The sequence below is a fragment of the Cervus canadensis genome, chromosome 20 (genome assembly GCF_019320065.1).
Source record: "Cervus canadensis isolate Bull #8, Minnesota chromosome 20, ASM1932006v1, whole genome shotgun sequence".
Taxonomy (NCBI): Eukaryota; Metazoa; Chordata; class Mammalia; order Artiodactyla; family Cervidae; genus Cervus; species Cervus canadensis.
The window spans coordinates 44,594,462-44,618,059 of NC_057405.1; the positions used below are offsets into that span (position 1 = coordinate 44,594,462).

The following is a 23,598-nucleotide window of genomic DNA, read 5'->3' on the forward strand; positions in this document are numbered from 1 at the left end:
GATAGAAGGAGAGACCTTGAGGTATGACACGTATCAGTGAGCTTCATCTTCCCCTTGAAGATCTTGCACTAATTACTGTAGCTTCAACATTATTCCCCAAGTATTGGGACAGTCTCCATCCATTGTCAATATCAGAGGACCAGGGATTGATTTTATAAAGGGAGCAACAGGGTTTCCCTTACATTTGCAAATGAAAAAGCTGGGTTTCGCCTGTTTGGGGGCTTTCATTTGTCTAACTTTAAAAGGCATTCAGGGGAACCGTGTCCTAAGCACAGCTCTAGTTGTATCCAGGAAGAAAGAATGTATTGTAACTACTTTTTCTCAGGCATTGTCTCATTCTGAACCACCATGCCATGGGATGCTGGGCAAAATCAATGTCTTTGGTCTTATTATTAGCTGCCCTTGGGCTTCCCGGAGAAATCTTGGAGGGCTGAGTTCACAGCTTTGCCGGAGATTCACAGCTGGAATAAGATGTTCAAGCAAGGAACACGAAGAGGAATACATCCCTTTAATGTAAAAGTAGACTAGATCGAGTTGCAAAGGAGAAGAGGAGAAAGGATTTTCAAATTTCCTTTCCTGGAAAAAACCACCATCTCATGTTCGTAACAGGACATAATCTGAAAGCAAGTGGCTGAAAGGTGGTCTGGAGTTCCCACGTGGAGGTAGGTTTTGGAATCCCCTCTTGAGAGTCCAAATAGGAACATTATCTGGAGCAACCCTGGACTCATATAGGTGACCTAGATTATTTCATTTAACTTAGATTCTCTTACCACGTCTTGAGTTGGCCTCCTTGTAGGCACAAAGCTTTGCTGGCACCTGCTTTGCCACATTGGCTGAACATGTGAGCTGAGCTGTGTCTGTCAAAAATCCTGTCTACATCTGTCCATTTACTGCAAGTGGGTCAGTCAAGGGCAGAACCTGGGTTGGCGCAAAACATCTGACTTTAACCGAAACTTTCACTTAGTTAGATTCAGGGAACCTGAATTTATTGCCTTATTTTTTTATATTTCATCTCCAACATTAATACTTTTATTTATCACTCTGTTCTTCTAAGGATAATGTATGTAAGAAAAAAGAAAAGCTTTTAGTTCCATGTAATCAGGATAGCAATGCATTATTTGTGATACATTATTATCTCCACATTATCTACTTGGTCATAACTTCCTCTCAAGAATGTTTCCTTGAGAACATTATGAATAAAAGAATAGTGTAAAAAAATTTTTTTTTAAATGCTGCTAGTGAAAATGCATTAAAGTAGCTAATAATTCCAATTGAACAGAATAAGATGGACTCTGCAGGATGGATGGTATGAACCAACTCCACCAGCATTAAAGCATTTCACAGTGCTTTGCTAATGTGGGACTCTTGACATATGGTGTTGACAGGTAAGGATGTTAGAAAAAGGTAGTAATCTTTAATTTTAAAAAACCGTGATTTGATTTTAAAATCACTGTTATTTAGGACCCAGAATATTTTCATTTAATGACTATGCAGTGTGATAAAAAAAATCTAATTCTATTCTATTTTTTAAAAATCAAAAGTGCATACAGCCTAGACAGTATCTGAGATACTATCATTCCTGCTGTGTAGTTTTGTCCTTTACTTAAATAATTTTGAAGGCAAAAGATCAAATACAATTGAATTCTAAAGTGAAGAAAACTATTTTCCTGAAATGCCCAAAGAAGGAATGCTCAGCAAGAATCAATTAGTGAAGCAGAAAGACCAAGCTGAGTAGATGGTAGGAGGTGTGGACACTGAGGTGACGCTGGATCAGCCACTTCAGGAGGAGCGGATAGAAATAGTATGAGGCCAAAAACCAGATACTTGCACAATCACATTAGAAGCAGATGGGAATTACATTGTACCCTGAACAAGAAGGGCTTCCCAGGTGGTGTTAGTGGTAAAGAACCCACCTGCCAATGCAGGAGACTTAGGAGATGTGGGCTCGATCCCTGGGTCAGGTCGATTCCTTGGAGGAGGGCAGGGCAATCCACTCCAGTATTCTTGCCTGGAGAATCCCATGAACAGAGGAGCCTGGCAGGCTACAGTCCACGGGGGCACAAAGAGTCAGACACGACTGTATTGATTTAGCATGCACCTCATTCTAAAAACGAAATTCTACTTTTTCATGATAATGTAAATAATCAAACTTGCATTAGTACATAAAAGTCTATTCCTTTACAACATCGAGAAGCAAGGAAAGGAGACTGCATTACGAACAGATGCAATCCATTAAATCAGCCACAGAAGAAATAGCAGAGGGGTGTTTCCACCCTGTTAAGCCAGGAGCAGAGGGTGGTGGCCCCTCAGAGCTCCGAGGGTTCTAAAGAGACTCTGGTGCCTCAGGACAGGCGGGGGCAAATTTTGCTTCAAAAATTTTTGAATCTCCAGTTACCATGATGTCTTGTTCAATAACTTTTATCTCCCTACATCTCTGCATCCCAGGGGCCACTGGACTGAGTGGTTTCTGTTGTGCCAATAAAGAGGAAAATAGAAGCTCCTCCACCTCCAAGTCAAGTTAGGTCTCTGCTCAGTGCAGATAACTGTTTTCCCAAGGGTGGTGGCCTCACTAGTGACACTGACCTGCCACGGGTCTTGGGAGATTACAGCAGTGGTGGCTAGTGGGTGTCTGGGAATAAGAAATGCCCCTATGGAAGCAGTGAGCTCTCAACTCTGGCATAGCTGTTGCAGATGGTTTTGGGAGTCTCACGGGCAAAGTCAGTCCCAAGGAACCCTCTTACACTTGTGTGTTGAATAGGAGTAGCCGAGGGAGAATTTCCTGTCTGTGTATTCGCCTGGATGGATTCAATCCAAAGGACAAAGACAATCAAGCTTGGGCATGTACTGGGTGCTTTTCCTTTCTTTTCCCTTTGGGATCCCACTTTCAGAGTTGGTTGGAAGTAGGACTCCCCCTAATGATTATTTATACAAGCTGCCTAACAAGATGCCCGGCCGTTTAATGGAAAGGATCTGCATTGATTTCTGACCCTGGTCTCTGGTGATCACAAAGCAGCCTCTTGAATGGGAGTACTGCACATCGTTGTTATCTACAGGATCTTGCCAGTGATGAACAAGGCTGTAGCTTCTCCAGGCTAAATGTCTTTTCTTCAGCTAAATTATCTCCACCCTTAGATGTCATAACATGACTTTGAGATTTTGAACGAAGTGATCGCCAGTGTTCTCACTGGCTCTCAAGTTCTGTGTCTAAGCTTGTGACTGAAATGAAAATGAATGTCACAGTTGTTTGAAGGGTATAATTATGAATTGAAAATTGAATGCCAAGTGAAGTCTCAGTCTTCAACTAGGACACCAAACTCCTCACATTAAGTTGTCCTCTATTCCTGATGATTTTCCTTTTAATTAAAATGCAGCCTGATAGGCAGAATCATGGGGCCCATGAAGCAGTTATGTGATTCACTCAACCATTTATATGCATGTGTGACCTATTTAGCTTTTAAAATCCCATTCAGTGCCCAAAAAACGACATCAGAGAATTCAAACAAAAGATCGCAGGGAGTCCCATAATGAGACTGTTTTGATTATTCCAGTGATTAGCCCGTTTCCTCCCTCTTTAGTAATTTCATTTAGAAAAGTAGTCATTGTAAGAACAACTAGATTTTCTTTATTGCTTTTCTAGTTTACTGTGAAATTGGCAAGTGGCCAACCATCTGTGAAACTGCAGTCATTACTATTACTTAAAATTTATCAAACCTCTTGAGGTACTATGGAGGTAATTCTCCTTGCCTACAAAGACAAGGCCAAGAAAGGCAGGAATGAGACCTAACATTGCACGAAAGTAGGTATCACCCCATGTTTCCACCTTTTAGCCCCAAATCCCAGAAATGGAGTTTGTGGACACTGTTGGGGGAATGTCAGGCACAGGAGGCTTTTGAGCCGCTGCCAAGAGGCCATGCACGCATTTATCTGCCATTCATCATTTCTTGAAATGATGGGTGTGTTGCCCTTGAATGTAATTTACGTCTGAATAATTTGTATCCTTTAGCCTTGCATGTTTCTCTCTTGTTCTTTTACATTTTTACACATTCAGCAGTGACACAGTGGAGATGTTCGAGAAATTACCACTGGAACTCCTCTCACTTCACTGCCCCTGGCCACAGGTGTTTCCAAGTAGGAAGGCTGAACCGTAAGATGAGAACCTAGGCTAGCGCGGCCCTCCGGGATTAAGAATCCAATAACGTTGTCACCGCGGCAGGCAGGCGGTCATCCCGACGTTTTCCCTCAGACAGCGACATCTAGTGGCCGAGAGTCAAAGCCACCCACGGTGCTGCCCAAGTTCCCAGGGGCAGGGAGGTTGGTGCATGCCTCCTCCAGCCAGTGTAACCACACAGCCCGGTTCTTCTGCGACAGACAGGGTCTATGGACCTGTTGTCCAGGCATAATGATTAAAACTGCCTGCTTGACGGATGGGATAATGAATTACACAGCCTACTTACTGCTTGATTGTAGTGCTCTCAGCTATTCAGTGACAGGACACATTTTTAGCCAGTGTCATCACTGTGGGATAATGAGTTTGGGAAGATTACTCCCCATTGTGTAAAGTAACATTTATCGTTACCCATTCTGAAATTATCCTTCAAGCATTATGGGATGGTTCCCAGCTCTAATGTTGAGGCCTGGTGAGCAAGCTCATTTTCATGCTTTTGTAGATTTATCTATACCAGGCCTTTGTCTACCCAGATGGACGCCCCTAATTTTACTCTATCCCTGGGGACCTCCTCCCTCTGATCATTAATTTCCCTTGTTAATCAGGCTGCAGTAGTGTTTGGAGGCGACTAGCCTGGCTGTCTAAAAAGTGACATGCAATGCCTTGTCCTTTCAGGCACTAAGGAAAGGCCATCTGGTAGGTGTGGGGCTTTCCAGCTGTATTATAATTTTTTTTGAATTAACCATTTCTGACCACATAGAGAATAAAGGGCAGAGACTGAGTAGGTGGCCCATAGCGAACCCTCTGTTTACGTTTGCAGGATAAAAAAAAGAAATCAAAGTAAAAAGGAAGAGAAGAAAAAAAGAACAGTGAACAAAATTAAGAAGCAATGTTACGAATTCTTGCAATTTGCAAGGGAAAAACGAGCTTCACTGTGTTTTTTAATCCCAAAGTCAACCTGAAGGAACAGCCTAACATTTTAAAGATTTGTTAAAAAATTCAAGGGTGATTTAAGTGAATCTCATAATTTCTGCTTTTCCAGGAATAGGAATTTTACCAAAAAAAGTACTTAACAGAAGTAGAAGGAAAAGGGGGAGCATTTTGTAATACATATCTTACCCTTGTACTTTGTTTTTGATTTAGGAGTAAGATGCCATTTAAAAAAAAAAAAAAAAAAGATGTATGAGAGACTTCCCTGTTTTGCATGGGGGACCTGAAAAGAGATTAACTGGATCTGATTCCAGTCCTACCTTACTGCAGATGTTACAATCTGTCTTCCTATGAAACATCAAGAGAATGTAACACTTAACAGGTCCTGTGCTGAATTTGACTTGTTTCTCTTTTCAAGCTAATCATCACAAAAACCACTCAAGTACAGCCTTATCTTCCTTTTGTAAGAGCTTCCAAGCATTTAGGTAACCGAGTTCCTTCTCTTAAAAAAATTATAATTCACTGGGAACACAGTCTTAACATGAGATACATGTTTATTGTGTATACTATTTGGACTCTAATCATTTAGAATTGCTGGACATTTAGACACAGACTAGATTGAAGTTCAACTGTATTTCATCTTTGATCAAAGAGTTTATTAAATAAAAATAAACAACACTTTACAGAAAGAGTTATATTTCTCAAGGAAAAAGCTATTTTTAAACTGAGTCACATTGTTTTTGTTAAGCACTGTTTTGTACTATACTATTTATAGAAGCAGATCACAATGGATCTCTACTTAAGAGTCCTTTATAAAGGCTGTATGCGACTGTTCCTTTTTGCCTGCAAAATGAGTTTTTCTTTTAAAAAGATTTTAAATATATAACTCGGACATACAGTCTTTCAGCTCATTTAATTTTTGAGATCTGATTATGAACATAAATGACAAAAAAGTGTAAATTTATATACCATCATCTCTAAGTATTTAAGAGTTATTGGATGACTACAGTTAGTGGTGGAGAAGGACATGGCAACCCACTCCAGTATTCTTGCCTGGGAAATCCCATGGACAGAGGAGCCTAGCGGGCTACAGAGTCCGTGGGGTCACAAGAGTGGGACATGACTTAATGACTAAATAACAAGAACAGTTAGTGGAGAAGTAACCATGACAATACTGTTTTAAGTTCAGAGCAGAAACATAAACAGCCCTGCTTTATAAATGTCGTGCTCTTTCTTTATGCCTGGCATTGTGCCGAGGGCGGCATACAAAAAACTTTCTTCTTTATGAGAAACAGTTTCTTGAGGGTAAATTTATAATTGCCCTACATATGTTTTAAATGTGGGTTTAGAGGTTGTAGCCATGGTCTCCTTAAGTACCCATCAAATAATTAATTTTGCAAATTACAAACGTGTTTAATTTGGCTTTTTGAAGCCACAGCTCTGAGACCAACTGTGCCCTTCCTAATATGGAAATATTTTCTTTCTGATTTTTATTTTGACATGTACCCTGCTATCTCCTTTCGTTGCTATTTCTAGCATCCCATGAGAACTGCTTCCCCGGTTGTCATAGAGCAGATAAACACTCAAGAAAACCAAGAACTTGGTGCTTTCATAAAGCATTTATTTTTATTTGAAAACATTATACAGGCATTACATTGCCACAGCCAGTCCATAGGGGAGCATGCAAATATCAAAAATGGAGAGTTTGTTCAACTTATTGGTGTCAATTTCCTTTTTTGGTTCATATTTTCCTTTTGCAGTGTTGGGATTAGTGTGCTTGTTATTTATGTGGCTTGACAGTAGAATCCTACCCATGGGGTAAAAATCTGTACTGGTAGCTATCTGGGGACTACTAAGTGGTTACAAATCAAAAACAAACCCAAAACGAACAATACTACACGCTTGTCAAAAGGTTAATAGCACAAGTTAGCAATATCTAAACTAAACATTGAAACATTTTCATGGGACACAGTGGTACAAATTTTCCCATTGCTTGGTCTACCTGGTTGTGTATTTCAGAGTGTGGAGCTGTGGGAAGGTGTGACCAAGGTGAGCGCTCGCCCCAGTGCAAGTTGTCATGGAGAACGTGAGGACCACCACTTATCTCGAGCGAGATTTAGGAGAGCTAGGGTTTGCTTACCCAACCCAATGCTATACAAATTGCTAAAGTCTCATTTGTGGAAAAGAGAGTTATGGTAGATTGAAAAGCTGAAATTCTGGCTGGTGTCTACTGAGGTTATGAAATTCCAGAAACTCAAACAGCTAGAGATAATGACATCCTACTCCCATGTCCTACCCCACTCCCAAAGGGTTGATGTCTTAACACAGAAAAAGAGTTTGTTTCTTGCTACTGTCTTTTTCCCCCCAAAAGGTCAATCTGGAACTCCTGATTCACGGGATGAATCTTGGACAATTCGACTATGTTATCAGCCTTTCTAAATGGAGAAGAACCAACATAGTGAGGCACCCCAGTGACATGAAAGTCTTGTGTACGAGGACATGGGATGATAAAGGGTATACAGTGAATTCACCTTAACATTCACGCCTGGTTTCCATACAATTTGGAGTCAATTAAAATATCCTAGAAAATAATTCACACGGCAACCTGTAGCCATCCATTGATTGCAAACCTCTTTGAAATAAAAAAAAAAAAAAAAACTTGCATCCACTGAGTTGACTTGGAAATATTTTCATCCACTTATTTCTCTTAAGATTTTACTAAGCGTCTACAAATGAGTGTCATAAAAATGAATAAAAAAAGATGAAAATATTTGGCTGAAAATAAATACTAAAAATGCAATAAATCAAACAAATTATGCAAACCAAAGGAATGTAAACACAAAAATAAAACCACAGTCTTTAAAGGTCTTCAGATCTGAATGGACAAAATAGTCAGAGAAAGGTATTTAATTGGTTTGAAAGGTAGCAGAGAGCAAACATTGACAAAGTTCTTTTGATTTGATACAGCTTTAATGTTGATTTTTTTTTTCACCAGAAATAAAACAGGCTTCTAAGCGGGCTGAATGGAGATGAGCATAAAATTTGCATATCAGGAAAGATAACTTGTCTGCTCCAACTCCAAGGCAGGACTACCTGTCCCCAGGGTACAGGGCAGACAGAGGTGCCATGTGGGTGCTAACTCACAGCATGGGACACTTTTGCAGGTCTATTTAGGCCTTCCTTGTTCAGGCTAGTATGGGAATCCTGACTAAGCTGCAATCTGTTCTCTACCTTACAGAGACCCCACTGGGGTTTTGCTTTGCTTACTTAACTTGAACTGATTTGAACTGCCGAAAGTTTCATAAACATTTGCTTTTCCTTTACAAATCCTGTAACTCTATCGAGGATCTTTCTGAATGATACTGAAGCCAGCCAAACATAAATACTATTGCATGTGCTGATAGGAAGAAAGAGAATCTGCTGTCAATCACAGAGCTCTGTGGTGTTTCTCGATTTTCTACGTTTGAAGAAAGAGCTATTATAAAGGCGACAAAATTAGATTAGTGACATACCCCTCAAAGCCTTATCAGGACCCTGGAATATTCTCTGTATCCATAAGAGTGCTATGTTGATACATTCTGCTATCGAATGGATGCCAAATATGACCAAAAATGCCAGACTTTTTCATTGGTGAGATTTTTACTACTACACAGTGGCCGTATCAGATGAGCTGTTGTCAGAGGCTGTACCACAGCAGCATCCTGACTTTGTTGGGAGGCCAGACAACCAATGATATCCCACAATCAAGATAATTTCCATGCTGGTATATTTCAAAAAGGGTGTCACACAAAAGGGCAGAGGACCATGGCTTTTTCCAATGCCTTGATTGATCTCCATATTATCACTAAAGAAATCTAGGGGGAAAAGGAAAATTAATCTTTTTTTTTTTTTTGGAAGAGGGAACATAGGAAGAGGCAGAAAGATTTTTTTAAAAAAGATATTACCCTAAGCACAAGTGATATTACTCTGGGGTTTCCCATAAGCCACAGAAATGGAACATTCCTTATCCTGTTATTACAGGGACTTGATTAGCAGAATCATGTGTTGCAACAGAAAGGCAATGGCCTGGAGTAATCCGAGGTTGAAATATAAAAAGGCTAAAATGTTTGTTTTATATCTATTCCTAGAATAGAGAATTATATGGTCAGTTGCCACTCCCCACAAGGGTCACAGCATGAAATACATATTGAGCAGGCGATCCAACAGGTAACAGAGGGAGCCATGAGCCCCCAGGTGCCTAGGATAAGGAAGCGTCGCAGTGTGGGGCTCCTGTGGCATGCAGCACTCAGAGAAGGTGCACAAAAATAAAGTGTGATTCTTAAAAAGTGACTTGCCATAGAAAAGTGGGAGTGATGCTAACTACATGTGGGTCTGGCGAGAGTTCCCATCAGGAGTACAAAACCTCCTCCTGAAAGTCGCTATCATAACAGTAACCATATCATACAAACAGTAATACTTGCTTTTGATTCAAACATTTTCACAGTAATTAATGTGGACGGGGGTGGTGGTGTATGTGTGTGTGTGACCAGGATACACACTAGGCAGGCATCCCTCCAGGCGGATCAGAGCCTGCATCTCCAGGGATGTTCAGCGTGTGCCTCGTACAGGCTTTCGGATTTGCTACCTTGCAGTCCACCTCTGTAAACCGCACCTAATAAATACCTTTCTCTATGTACAAAACAGAGATGACGGGCAGACACACAGCTGCGGAGGTGTCCTCAGGGGTCAGGGAGGCTGTCATCCTAGGCCACGCGCACATGGGGCTCATCTTCGGTCTCCTGGCCCAGGCTGGTGTAGGTGACCGAAGGCTCCACCTGAGCTGTGGCTGGTAAGTCCACGACGGGTCCCGAAGGGTTGCGGAACTGCTTGTAAACCCGGGGGTCCTGGGCTATGTACGTGGAGGTGGATGAGTAGAGCACCAGCCCGAGGAGGATGGTGAAGAAAGACAGGAGATACAGTCCTGAAAACTGAACAACACAACAGGCAAGTCACTTAGCAGCCAGAGCCGAACTACGTACACAGGGGTGAGAGGGAGGGAGAGAGAGCAGAGTCGTTTTCTCTCGTGACAGGCAGCTTGATGAGTCCACCAATGATCTTGATGGAAGATGAATGTTCTCTTCCACTCTGGCTTGGTCTTATTGATTCTCCTTATCTTTTTTCTTGATTCTGTGGCTAACACAGAGGAACATTTAGCTAATTGTCTCTAAAGCACCCGTCCGAGTTACCTGATGTGGGAGAGCTAGTTAATCACGAACTGAAATACATCAAGTTAAAAGCAAAAAACTCTCCAGTATCACTCAATAAAGAGCTGGTTGTTTGTGGCTTCATTAAACACAGGAGAAATATAGATACACCACTTAAGGTTGTAATGAAGCCATAAACACCGAGTCCCTCGCTGACACAGCTGTAGCAGGCACTTTCGTTTCACCTTAATCCAATTCAGACGCTATTTGTCTTCTGAGTAGGAATTGTTATTGACTTTGGTTAACTATCTTTGCAAGACTAGATTATCCCTGGATAGAAAGAAATAGTATACCCTTTCATTCTTGCTCCACTAATCTAAAACCAAAACCAAACAGGAAAGGATATATAGTGTTGTGTTTCTAAACTACTGCTTGACAACTCAGAGTTTTGTGGGGAAAAAGCAAGAAAATATTGGTGTATATAACTTCTCTGAGAATTTGCATATTTTTTTTTAAAAAAACTATACCTTTTGGGCCTTCTTGAGTAGTTATTATGGAATTACTTGAGTAGTCAGTGGGAGACAGGGAGGTAACACTATGAGTATGTGAGTGTTGTCATTTCTGTTGTTTCATTCATTCATTCACTCCTTCATTCTTCCACTAGTTTCTTCTATGCCTTCTCTGAATCAAACATTGAACTATGTACTGAGGAAACAGAAATGAAAACATATTGTCCTTACTACCAAAGACTGAATAGTCTCAGTGGAGAACCAGAGGTATAGATAGAAAAAATAATACAATGCACTTATTGCATGCTGATTCTCATTGCAGTTGATGGCTGTTGTCCTAGTCTTGACCACATCCTGCATCTGTTACCCACTCCAAGCTCACTCTGCTCATTGACTATAGGCTAATAAATCCAGGTGTTGAGATCTTGAGGCAAGGAATACAACTTTGGAGAGCCATTTGACCCAAAAGATGGCAGACTAATGGCTTGAAATAACCATCTTGTCGGGGCCTGGATGCCAGGTTCTTTTATGGATCAGAGATGGGGGGAGGTTAGGACACAAAGTAAAAAAGACCATTTAATTCTTGCAAATGTCTCCTAGAATGGCAAGCCTCAGGCAGGGGGATGTGTGAGTTTCACTTCCTTACAGTCATTTCACTGGTGGTATGAAATGGAATATCTGCTATTATATCAACAAACAAAGATGCCACAGCTATCTGCAATTCCAGCACTCCAAATGTGAACTTCTGAACCACTCTAGTAAGCAGCAGATGAAGGACGCCATTTCCCACACAAAGAACTCAAGAAAGTCACAGTCCTTCATAGGTGGGTAGGGTCAGGCCGTCTCCCTGTGAATCAAACAAAGGCATCCTAGCCCAAGGGTCAGGAGGAGGAGAGGCAGGCAGGGCTCCCTGAGGCAGGCCATTAAGTATGCCTATAATAACAAAAGCAGCAAAATAAGAGTTAAAGTCACAGAAGCAGAGCCAGCATGGATTTAAAATTAACCCTTCCCAACAACACATCCATTTGGAAAAAAGAATCAATTTGATTTTCCTTTTGTGGGGAGGGGTACCAATTACTTTATTTGAGGGAATGGTACTAAGGAAAGAACTTAAGTAGACATTTTGGTACCACTTATAGAAAAGGTGCAGTACAAATATGTATGTACTGCCTTGGTGACTAGGGACATCACCCCTGTGGCTATAGGAAGCCAGGCTGAGGAGGTCTGGCTTTCATTATCACTGTTTCCCAGGGTGTGCTTGTCAAAGAGATACTCTGCCATGCCAGATTTGATTTTCTTATTTTATTTTTCTATGCTCATAGTCTAAAACAACCAGGCTTCCTTGGTGGCTCAGATGGTAAAGAATCTGCCCGAAATGCAGGAGACCCAGGTTTGATCCCTAGGTCGAGAAGATTCCCTGGAAAAGGGAACAGCTACCCATTCCAGTATTCTTGCCTTGAGAATTCCATGGACAGAGGAGCCTGGTGGACTATAGTCTATGGGGTCACAAAGAATCAGACACTACTGAGTGACTAATACTTTCACTTTACTAAAACTGGGAGAAACTGGTAAAAAAAAATTAATTGGAAGCTGGAAGAAAATAGGAAAAGGATCCAGAGAGTCTATAAAGTTGCAATGTTATAATAAAGAGTTATAAGATGGATGTGTGGTGTGTGTGCTCAGTTGTCTGACTCTTTGGGTTCCCATGGACTGTAGCCTGCCAGGCTCCTCTGTCCATGGAATTTTCGGGGTTGCCATTTCCTACTCCAGGGGATTGTCCCGACTCAAAGATCGAACCTACATCTCTTGTGTTGCCTGCATTGGCAGGCGGATTCTTTACCACCATGCCACAGTGTTCAATAATAGGAAAGGCAGTTTTGAAAGTGGCACATAGAAAAAATATTCCTGTGGCTAAAAGTCCCTGCTGTGATGTCTTGTTGTTTACCTTACTCTCTCGCTCTTTTAGCACCAGCAAGGTAGTTAAGACTAAAGATCACTTTTTTATTTTCTTTCTAGAGCCCGCATCACTGCCTTTAATTCCGTTATCAATCACAGTCATATGATAATGCTTCCTCAGATGGCTTGTATACTGGATTCAGCTTATAACAGCTTCACTAAACTTGATTAATTCAGTTTCTCCCAATGAAAATAATTATTTTTCTTTATGAATTTGTTTATAAAATAAGATGGTAGCAAAACAACATGCAGGTCAAAGAAACAGAAACCATGGACTGGTTCCAAATTGGGAAAGGAAAACATCAAGGCTGTATATTGTTACCTGATTATTTAACTTATATGCAAAGTATATCATGCAAAATGCTAGGCTGGATGAAGCTCAAGCTGGAATCAAGACTGCTGAGAAAAATATCAATAACCTCAGATACGCAGATGACACCACACTTATGGCAGAAAGCAAAGAGGAACTAAAGAACCTCTTGATGATGGTGAAGAGGAGAGTGAAAAAGCTCGTTTAAAACTCAACATTCAAAAAACTATGATCATGATATCTGGTTCCATCACTTCATGGCAAACAGATGGGGAAACAATCGAAACGGTGACAGACTTTATTTCCTCAGGCTCCAAAATCACTGATGGTGACTGCAGCCATGGAATTAAAAGATATTTGCTCTTTGGAAGAAAAGCTATGACAAACCTAGACAGCATATTAAATAGCAGAGACATTACTTTGTTGAGAAAGCCCCATCTAGTCAAAGCTGTTTTTCCAGTATTCATGCATGGATGTGAGAGTTGGACCATAAAGTAAGGTGAGTGCCAGAGAATTGATACTTTTGAACTGTGGTGTTGGAGAAGGCTCTTGAGAGTCCTTTGGACTGCAAGGAGATGCAACCAGTCAATCCTAAAGGAGATCAGTCCTGAGTATTCATTGGAAGGACTGATGCCAAAGCTGAAATGCCAATACTTTGACCACCTGATGCAAAGAACTGACTCATTGGAAAAGACCCTGATGCTGGGAAAGATTGAAGGCAGGAGGAGAAGGGGACAACAGAGGATAAGATGGTTGGATAGCATCACCGACTCGATGGACATGAGTTTGAGCAAGCTCTGGGTGCTGGTGATGGACAGGGATGCCTGGTATGCTGCAGTCTATGAGGTCACAAAGAGTTGGACATGACTGAGTGACTGAACTGAAGAGCTTCATCCTTTACTTGAAACTTTCCCTGATGTCTCAGAAGATAAAGAATCTGCTTGTAATGCAGGAGACCCAGGTTTGATCCCTGAGTTCGGAAGATCCCCTGAAGAAGGGAATGGCTACCCACTCCAGTATTCTTGCCTGGAGAATTCCATGGACAGAGGAGCCTGGTGGGCTATAGTCCGTGGGATTGCAGAGTCGGACACAACTGAGTGACTAACACTTTCACTTCACTTTCAACAAATGAAATGAGCTTGTTCCTAACAGTAGCAACATTTCAAATATTTTGATACTGACTTTCATTTTCAAAAAACCCCTCATGCATCTCCAGTTTCAAGTGAGAAGCTTGCAAGGGAGGTTTTGCAACAGAGGCTACCTCTGTTGCGGCAGATGGAGGCAGAGAGATTAAGAATGGGCTCTGAGATTAGAACTACATTCTATCCACAAACCGGATTTAAATTCTAGCTCCACTCCTCTCTGACTGTCATTTTGGACAAGTTTCTTTCCAGGTCCAAGTTCTTTATCAGTACAGCGGGGATAATAATTGTACCTACTGTATAGGATGGTTATAAGGATAAAATTAGGTAAAGCATGTGAAGCACTTATCCTAGCGCCTACATCACAGTGAGGATTCAGTCTACATTGACTCCATTGTTAATATTATTCAATCTACATTGGCTCCGTTGTTCTCATCAATGACTATATGTATCAGTGTTACCATATTTTTATATAATCATTGATTAAATTGTCAAGTGCAGAATCTGGCATAGTGTGTGTGTTGTGAGTCGTGTCCGACTCTTTGCGACCCCACAGACTGTAGCCTACCAGGTTCCTCTGTTCCTGGAATTCTCCAGGCAAGAATACTGGAGTGGGTTGCCATTTCCATATCTATTAAGTTTTATTTGCTCTTTGTTGACCGTTTGAATGAATTAATGCATTTAACTGAAGTTTCATACTAAAGAAAGAAACAATTAAAAAACTAGCCTGTATCAATAGTGGATTTCAAATGTTTTAGCTTTCAACTCAATCCAGCATTATTTCTCATACATAAAATGCTAAACAGAGACTCCTTGAGAGAGAAGTTGTAGTAGTGATCCTTAATCATTGACCCCAAAAGTCATCATCTTCAAACCTATAATCAATTAGGGGAGAGTGATAAGATGATGAATTGGGAGGGGCAATGCATAAGGCAAGAGTCTGGTAGACGATTGTAGACTGCTGATCAGAGAGCTGACAGAGGAAGTTTCATAACTTGAGGTGAACAGTCTTTGGCAACGGAAATAATGTAGGGACAGGAAAAGATCTGATACAGGGTATGAGAAAGGTTTGAATTTCTCTCAATTTCTGATTTTGGTTCCTATATACTGACTTGATTAACATGATAAATATTTTAATAGCCAATTCTTGTAAAGCTAATGTCTTTGCCAGTGTTAAAAAAAATACTACTTATGGAGAAGGAAATGGCAACCCACTCCAGTATTCTTGCCTGGAAAAGTCCATGGACAGAGGAGTCTGGCGGGTGAAGTCCATGGGATTACATGACTGAGCATGTGTGCACAAGGGTGGAGGGAAATGGGTTGGTAGCAATAAAGTGGTAGAACTAAAAAAAAAAAAAAATACTACTTGAACCAATCACTTTTGAGACATGGAACCATTAAGTTGAATGATAAATCCAATACAAAGAGGTTTTGGGACACTTTCAAATGGCAACACATATCTTACTTCCATTGCATTTCTATTTAATTCAAACAGAATTCACACTAAAATAGTTCAAAATACAGACAGAAAGGAATTTTATATGACAGAGCTGTCTTGGAAGTCATCAAGAGGTTTAATAGCCAGGAGAGAAAGTTTTCATTTAACACACAAGCTCAAAAAGTAATCAGAAAGGAAGGGATTATGGTGAATTACAAAAAGGTTTGGTATTTTAAAAAGTAAGAAAAAGTTTCCTTTTCCTTTTTTCTTTATAGATTGATAATACCCCTATTAGGGGTACCTAACAGGATGACCCTCAGTTCTGGATGCTGTACTTATCCTGATAGAGTGTTTTTTTTTTTTTTTTTTAAAGCAATCAATCAAACAAAAAGTCTGCATATTCCAGGCTGCTTTACTTGTTAACTTCAAAGAAATACTCATGCCTACTTCCCAGAAAGCCATCTGCCAGTGACAGATATTGTGAGTTTCAGGTGGAGGTTTGCTGCTTCCTGTCTGAATATGGGCTGCTGTTTGCAGTATACTCTGTGAGCCTCTCCAAGGTCAATCATGGCCTATCAATCTTCTGATGAAGATGTTGTGGTCCACACGTGAGCATCAGAAATGCTGCCCTTTGCCTGCATTTTATCTGACTTGTAATTTTGAGAAGTTGCACAAGGATGCACCCTTTTTCACTACCATACTGCACATGCTGCTGACTTTCCTCTTGCCTTTTTCTATTTTGATAGGTCTCTTTGCTAACAAGGATCAGAAAGTACTCATTGTATGTAAGGAGAGTATCTGTGGTGTTGCTGAAAGCAATCTGACTGGGATAAGCCACTGTCCAGAACGGGGTGGCTTGGAGGACTGATGATAAGGCTATATAGATCTCTCTATCTTCAACTAGAGAAGAAATCTAGTTTAGCCAATTACTTGCTAGCTAATGGGACATCTGGGCTTCCCTGGTGGTTCAGTGCTAAGGAAACTGCCTGCCAATGCAGAAGTGGGTTTGATCCCTGGGTCAGGAAGATCCCCTAAAGAAGGAAATGGCAACCCACTCCAGTATCTTGCCTGGAAAATCCCATGGATGGAGGAGCCGGTGGGCAGTCCATGGGGTCGCAAAGAGTTGAATACAACTGAGAGGCTACAACACCAACAACAATAGGACATTCGGCACTCAGTTAGCAACAGGCCACATTTTCATCTTAGATTTGGTATTAAACATCTAAGTTGAGATTTAATAATCAAATGACTTTAATGGACCTAAATCTATACGAATAGAAAACCACATGGTTTGAAAGCCATTTCAATGTACTTTTATAAATATATTGACTAGATTATGTGAGGAAGAGGACAATTTTTAAAGGAGGCATTCTTTTCATATTGACTAAAAGATGGCAGGGGTGAGCAGAGAGGAACATGGGCAACCCTCAGAGAGGTGTGCAGTAGGATATGAAGTGACCATGGGCTAACGCTCTACTTTAACTTGATGTGTGTACCCCAGGAGGACCTGGTTTTTCCTTCCTTCCTTGAGCATGAACGTCAAAAGACGTCTTTTACAATGTATGCCTCTTTGTAACATGGCTTTTACAAGGTTCCTGATGTTGGGCTCTGGTTGTTTTTGTTCAATGACCCCACTTGGACCTATTAATAATCAGAACTAATTGTGATTTAATAGGTAATGAAAAGCTAAAAGATTCTCTTAGCTCTTAAAGAGAGATATACGGTAGTTTTGTCTCCAAAAGTACAAAGATTCAACAGAAATAGAAACTATCACTTGTGAGAGGTAGAGGAAAGACCTGGAAAAAAAACAGTTGTTGGTGGGTTTCTTAGGAAAGTGGGGTTAAGGGGAATGAGAGTTGCAGCTCCTGCAGCTATCTGAGAAAAAGGAAAGGTTTAGATTTAAATCTAATTTAGGTCTAACTTATAGAGCTGACTGTGGCTCAGATCATGAACTCCTTATTGCCAAATTCAGACTTAAATTGAAGAAAGTGGGGAAAACCACTAGACCACTCAGGTATGACCTAAATCAAATCCCTTATGATTATACAGTGGAAGTGAGAAATAGATTTAAGGGACTAGATCTGATAGACAGAGTGCCTGATGAGCTATGGATGGAGGTTCGTGACATTGTACAGGAGACAGGGATCAAGAAAATCCCCAAGAAAAAGATGCAAAAGAGCAAAATGGTTGTCTGAGGAGGGCTTAAAAATAGCTATGAAAAGAAGAGACATGAAAAGCAAAGGAGAAAAGGAAAAATATACCCATTTGAATGCAGAGTTCTAAAGAATAGCAAGGAGAGATAAGAAAGCCTTCCTCAGCGATCAATGCAAAGAAATAGACGAAAACAATAGAATAGGAAAGACTAGAGATCTCTTCAAGAAAATTAGAGATACCAAGGGAACATTTCATGCAAAGATGGGCTCAATAAAGGATAGAAATGGTATGGAACTAACAGAAGCAGAAGATATTAAGAAGAGGTGGCAAGAATACACAGAAGAACTATACAGAAAAGATCTACACAACCTAGATAATCACAATGATGTGATCACTCACCTAAAGTCAGACATCCTGGAATGTGAAGTAAGTGGGCCTTAGGAAGCATCTCTACGAACAAAGCTAGTGGAGGTGATGGAATTCCAGTTGAGCTATTTCAAATCCTGAAAGATGATGCTGTGAAAATGCTGCACTCAATATGTCAGCAAATTTGGAAAACTCAGCAGTAGCCACAGCCACAGGACTGGAAAAGGTCAGTTTTCATTCCAATCCCAAAGAAAGGCAATGCCAAAGAATCCTCAAACTACCGCACAATTGCACTCATCTCACACGCTAGTAAAGTAATGCTCAAAATTCTCCAATCCAGGCTTCAGCAATATGTGAACCATGAACTTCCAGATGTTCAAGCTGGTTTTAGAAAAGGCAGAGGAACCAGCGATCAAATTGCCAACATCCGCTCGATTATCAAAAAAGCAAGGGAGTTCTGGAAAAATGTCTATTTCAGTTTTATTGACTATGCCAAAGCCTTTGACTGTGTGGATCACAATAAACTGTGGAAAATTCTGAAGGAGATGGGAGTACCAGACCACCTGACCTGCCTCTTGAGAAACCTGTATGCAGGTCAGGAAGCAACAGTTAGAACTGGACATGGAACAACAGACTGGTTCCAAATAGGAAAAGGAGTATGTCACGGCCGTATATTGTCACCCTGCTTATTTAACTTATATGCAAGAGTACATCATGAGAAATGCTGGGCTGGATAAAGCACAAGCTGGATTCAAGATTGCTGGGAGAAATATCAATAACCTCAGATATGCAGATGACACCACCTTTATGGCAGAATGTGAAGAAGAACTAAAGAGACTCTTGATGAAAGTGAAAGAGGAGAGTGAAAAAGTTGGCTGAAAGCTCAACATTCAGAAAACTAAGATCATGGCATCTGGTCCCATCACTTCATGGCAGATAGATGGGGAAACAGTGGAAACAGTGGCTGACTTTATTTTTTCTTGGCTCCAAAATCACTGCAGATGGTGATTGCAGCCATGAAATGAAAAGATGCTTACTCCTCAGAAGGAAAGTTATGACCAACCTAGACAGCATATTAAAAAGCAGAGACATTACTTTGCCAACAAAGGTCCGTCTAGTCAAGGCTTTGGTTTTTCCAATAGTCACGTATGGATGTGAGTTGGACTATAAAGAAAGCTGAGCGCTAAAGAATGGATGCTTTTGAACTGTGGTGGTGGAGAAGACTCTTGAGAGTCCCTTGGACTGCAAGGAGATCCAACCAGTCAATCCTAAGGGAGATCAGTCCTGGGTGTTCCCTGGAAGGACTGATGTTGAAGCTGGAAACTCCAATACTTTGGTCACCTGATGTGAAGAGCTGATTCATTTGAAAAGACCCTGATGCTGGGAAAGATTGAGGGCAGGAGGAGGAGGGGATGACAGAGGATGAGATGGTTGGATGGCATCACCGACTGAAGGACATGAGTTTGGGTAAATTCTGGGAGTTGGTGATGGACAGGGAGGCCTGGCGTGCTGTGGTTCATAGGGTCGCAAAGAGTCGGATACAACTGAACGACTGAACTGAACTGATAGAACTGAGGAAGCTTAGTGAAAATACAAGTGGAAACAGGGAGAAAATAAGGTCCAATGAAAACGATAAAAGATATAGAAAAGAAAATTTCTCAATAGCTAGGAGGAAACATGACTGAAAAACTTGGATTAGTCAACCCCCCACCCCATATAATTCTTTTCTATATTCACTTAACATGTATTTTTTTCTCTTTGTCTCATTTTGTGTATGTACACACACACACACACACATATACCTTGGAGCCACTATGGCTGACCTGATAGATCCTGCCTTGTGAACTTTGCTTTAAAAAAATTTTTTTCCACTTTATTTGAATGATATAAAGTATTTAATTGAAACCACAAAAGGCAAAAAAGGAATGAAACATAAAAATAGGAACAGAAATCAAGGGCAAGGAATAGAAAATAGTAACAAACATGGTAGACAATAATTCAATTATATCAATAATCACTTTAAACATCAATGATCCAAATACATTCTGAACTTTTCTTTAGAGAAGCTGAGTAGCCTGAGAGAACACCATCCCTGAAGGCTTCTCATGTATGGCAAATGGGTAAAGGGCAACACTTCCAAGCCTCCTGTGGTTCCAAGGCTACATATGAAGAGTGGAGGAAGGAAATACCATGTCAGTCAGTCAGTCAGTCAGTCAGTCAATTCAGTCTCTCAGTTGTGTCCGACTCTTTGCGACCCCATGGACTGCAGCATGCAAGGCTTCCCTGTCCATCACCAACTCCCAGAGCCTACTCAAACTCACATCCATTCAGTCGGTGATGCCATCCAACCATTTCATCCTCTGTCATCCCCTTCTCCTCCCACCTTAAATCTTTCCCAGCATCAGGGTCTCTTCAGATAAGTCAGTTCTTTGCACCAGGTGGCCAAAGTATTGGAGTTTCAGCTTTAGCATCAGTCCTTCCAGTGAATATTCAGGATTGATTTTCTTTAGGATGGACTGGTTGGATCTCCTTGCAGTCCAAGGGACTCTCAAGAGTCTTCTCCAACACCACAGTTCAAAAGCATCAATTCTTCAGCTCTCAGCTTTCTTTTTTTTTTTTCTCAGCTTTCTTTATAGTCGAACTCTCACATCCATACATGACTACCGGAAAAACCATAGCTTTGACTAGATGGACCATTGTTGGCAAAGTAATGTCTCTGCTTTTTAATATGCTGTCTAGATTGGTCATTTTCTTCCAAGGAGCAAGCTTCTTTTCATTTCATGGGTGCAATCACCATCTGCAGTGGTTTTGGAGCCCCCCAAAATAAAGTCAGTCACTGTTTCCATTGTTTCCCCATCTATTTGCCATGAAGTGATGGGACCAGATGCCATGATCTTAGTTTTCTGAATGTTGAGCTTTAAGCCAACTCTTCCACTCTCCTCTTTCACTTTTATCAAGAGGCTCTTTAGTTCCTCTTTGCTTTCTGCCATAAGGGCAGTATCATCTGCATATCTGAGGTTATTGATAGTTCTCCCAGCAATCTTGAATCCAGCTTGTGCTTTATCCAGCCCAGCATTTTGCATGATGTACCCTGCATATAAGTTAAATAAGCAGGGTGACAAAATACAGCCTTGATGTACTCCTTTCCCAATTTGGAACCGTCTGTTGTTCCATGTCCAGTTCTAACTGTTGCTTCTTGACCTGCATAGAGATTTCTCAGGAGGTAGGTCAGGTAGTCTGGTATTCCCATCTCTTTAAGAATTTTCTACATTTTGTCGTGATTCACGCAGTCAAAGTCTTTGGCATAGTCAATAAAGCAGAAGTAAATGTTTTTGTGGAACTCTCTTGCTTTTTCAATTATCCAAAGGATGTTGGCAGTTTAATCTCTGGTTCCTCTGTCTTTTCTAAATCAAGCTTGAACATCTGAACATGGTTCACATACTATTGAAGCCTGGCTTGGAGAATTTTGAGCATTACTTTGCTAGCATGTGAGATGAGTGCAATTGTGTGGTAGTCTGAGCATTCATAGCTCAAGGCCAACATTAGTGGTAAAATTTCAAAAGACAAGTTGCCTTGACCAAACAAAGGGGCTCTAGTGGATGTCAGCCTGCCATGGAAACATGAGAACGGTTAAGAGTTGAAAATGGTTTCTCAGCTGTGTAAGGAAGCTGCTCAGAAATGAATTCAAGGATATTTCTAAGTCTTAGACATGTTTTCTGACATGGAGGTATTTCAGGTACACAAAGAATATGTGGCCACTATAATGATATCCTCTCTAGTTCTTATTCATCTTTTAAAGAGATACAGATGTAATCAAATCTTTCCATATTAAAAATTTTTTTAATTGATTTTTTAAAAAAACTGGGTTTTTTTTTTTTTTTTTGGGCCACACCATGAGGCATGTGGAACTTTAGTTTCCTGACCAGGGATTGAACCCACATCCCCTGCACTGGAAGTATGGAGCCTTAATCCCTGGATCACCAGGAAAGCCCCCACTCTCCACATTTTAAACTCTTAATTAGAAAATACCAAAAAAAAAAAAAAAAAAGAAAATACCTAGGATGGTAGAGTCTGGGAATCTGCAAATTTAGCAGTTGCTTCAGAAGTCAATGCAACCATTGGTAAATGGAATGAAGGAGGTTATACACACAGGCTGGTAAAGGTGAGGTTCAGTAGCTGCTGGGAAGAATTTCTCTGTATGGAGACTGGCCTGGCATTTCCAGCAGCAAGTTATGCCTGGGAAGAATTAGACTTTTCATTAAATCTGTGAAACTTTCCTGAATATTCTGCACATAAAGCATAGGCTCCTCTCCCCAGTACTACCACTCTTTGTGATATGAAATGCATATATAAAGATAAAGCTACTGGTACATCTAATCGAGATTTCTAGACCAAAAAAAAGAAAAAAAAATGAGCCCAATACTATTTCAAACAGAACCAGATTTCATAGTTTGGAGATCTTAGGTACCAGGGTAGTTTAAAGATTCATCAGTGACAAAGTTGGGCAAAATACCAATCAAAAGAATGAATCATAATTAAAGATAATGCTGCTGCTGTGGAATTTTTAAGTCCCAATATTATGCATAGGTAAAATTGGGTTTTATAACTAAATTGCCTGAGGAGCCCAAGGTCTCGAGTCCCCAGTTGATACGTGGTTTGAAAGGTGGACCCTGTCCTGGGGCAGGAAGGAGAGGATGGATTATCAGTGATGACATGTCTCTTAGCAGCTGTGTGAATCTCAGGGGTCTGTAGACCACACCTTGAACCTGGGAATGGAATGGTAGGGAGAGAACCAGAGGCAGCTGGCCGTTGCTGGGCAGGCTGCAAACTGTGTCCTCACTGGGATCCTGTGACAAAAGGCCCTGCCTAGTTCTGATCTATTGCTCCTGAGTCTGAGCCAGCTGCTATTCAGGGCAAGGAAACTAGACAGACCTGCCTCCACAGAAACACCAACATAAACACGCTGGTACTTGACCTCCTAATTTTGGCTCTGCCCTAACCTAACGAGATCACTTTTATTATTATTAAGGGCACTAAAAATGCAAAAGTTCTGCTTCTGGGTTTACTGGGCTGGAAATAAATTGTCCACAAAGGCCTGAGCTTTTTCAAATTCTTTGGATCTGCCTCATTATTGCTTTGTCTCCTACTCTTGTCTCCTTTTATTTCTCCTCTTCTTCTTTTTTCTTCATTTTTTTAAAGGAAAAAAAACGTGGGCTAAATTTCTCTGGCTACATTTTGCCATATTTCTTTACTCTAAATCATAGCACAGAAAATATTAAATGCGGCATGGCACACGACAGACACCAAAATTGGTTGTTTTTAGGGACTAAGAATACTGACCTCCAAGCCTGGTTCCACATGCTTTCTCCAATTGGGAGAAAAGAAATAACCCCAAATTCATGCTAATCTAATCAAGACAGAAGATAAGTTAATAAGTGCCTTAGT

At 40.7% G+C, this 23,598-nt stretch overlaps 1 protein-coding gene across 1 annotated transcript in view; it reads right to left on the reverse strand.

Annotated features, from left to right (window-relative positions):
* Nucleotides 1-6,695: 6,695 nt before the first annotated feature.
* SLC35F1 (solute carrier family 35 member F1) overlaps nucleotides 6,696-23,598 on the reverse strand; it is a 416,463-nt gene continuing 399,560 nt past the window's right edge. Inside the window, exon 8 of the mRNA XM_043439006.1 lies at nucleotides 6,696-10,062. Within this exon, the coding sequence (XP_043294941.1) occupies nucleotides 9,838-10,062 (225 nt within the window). The 3' untranslated portion in view covers nucleotides 6,696-9,837. The remainder of the gene's footprint in view (nucleotides 10,063-23,598) is intronic.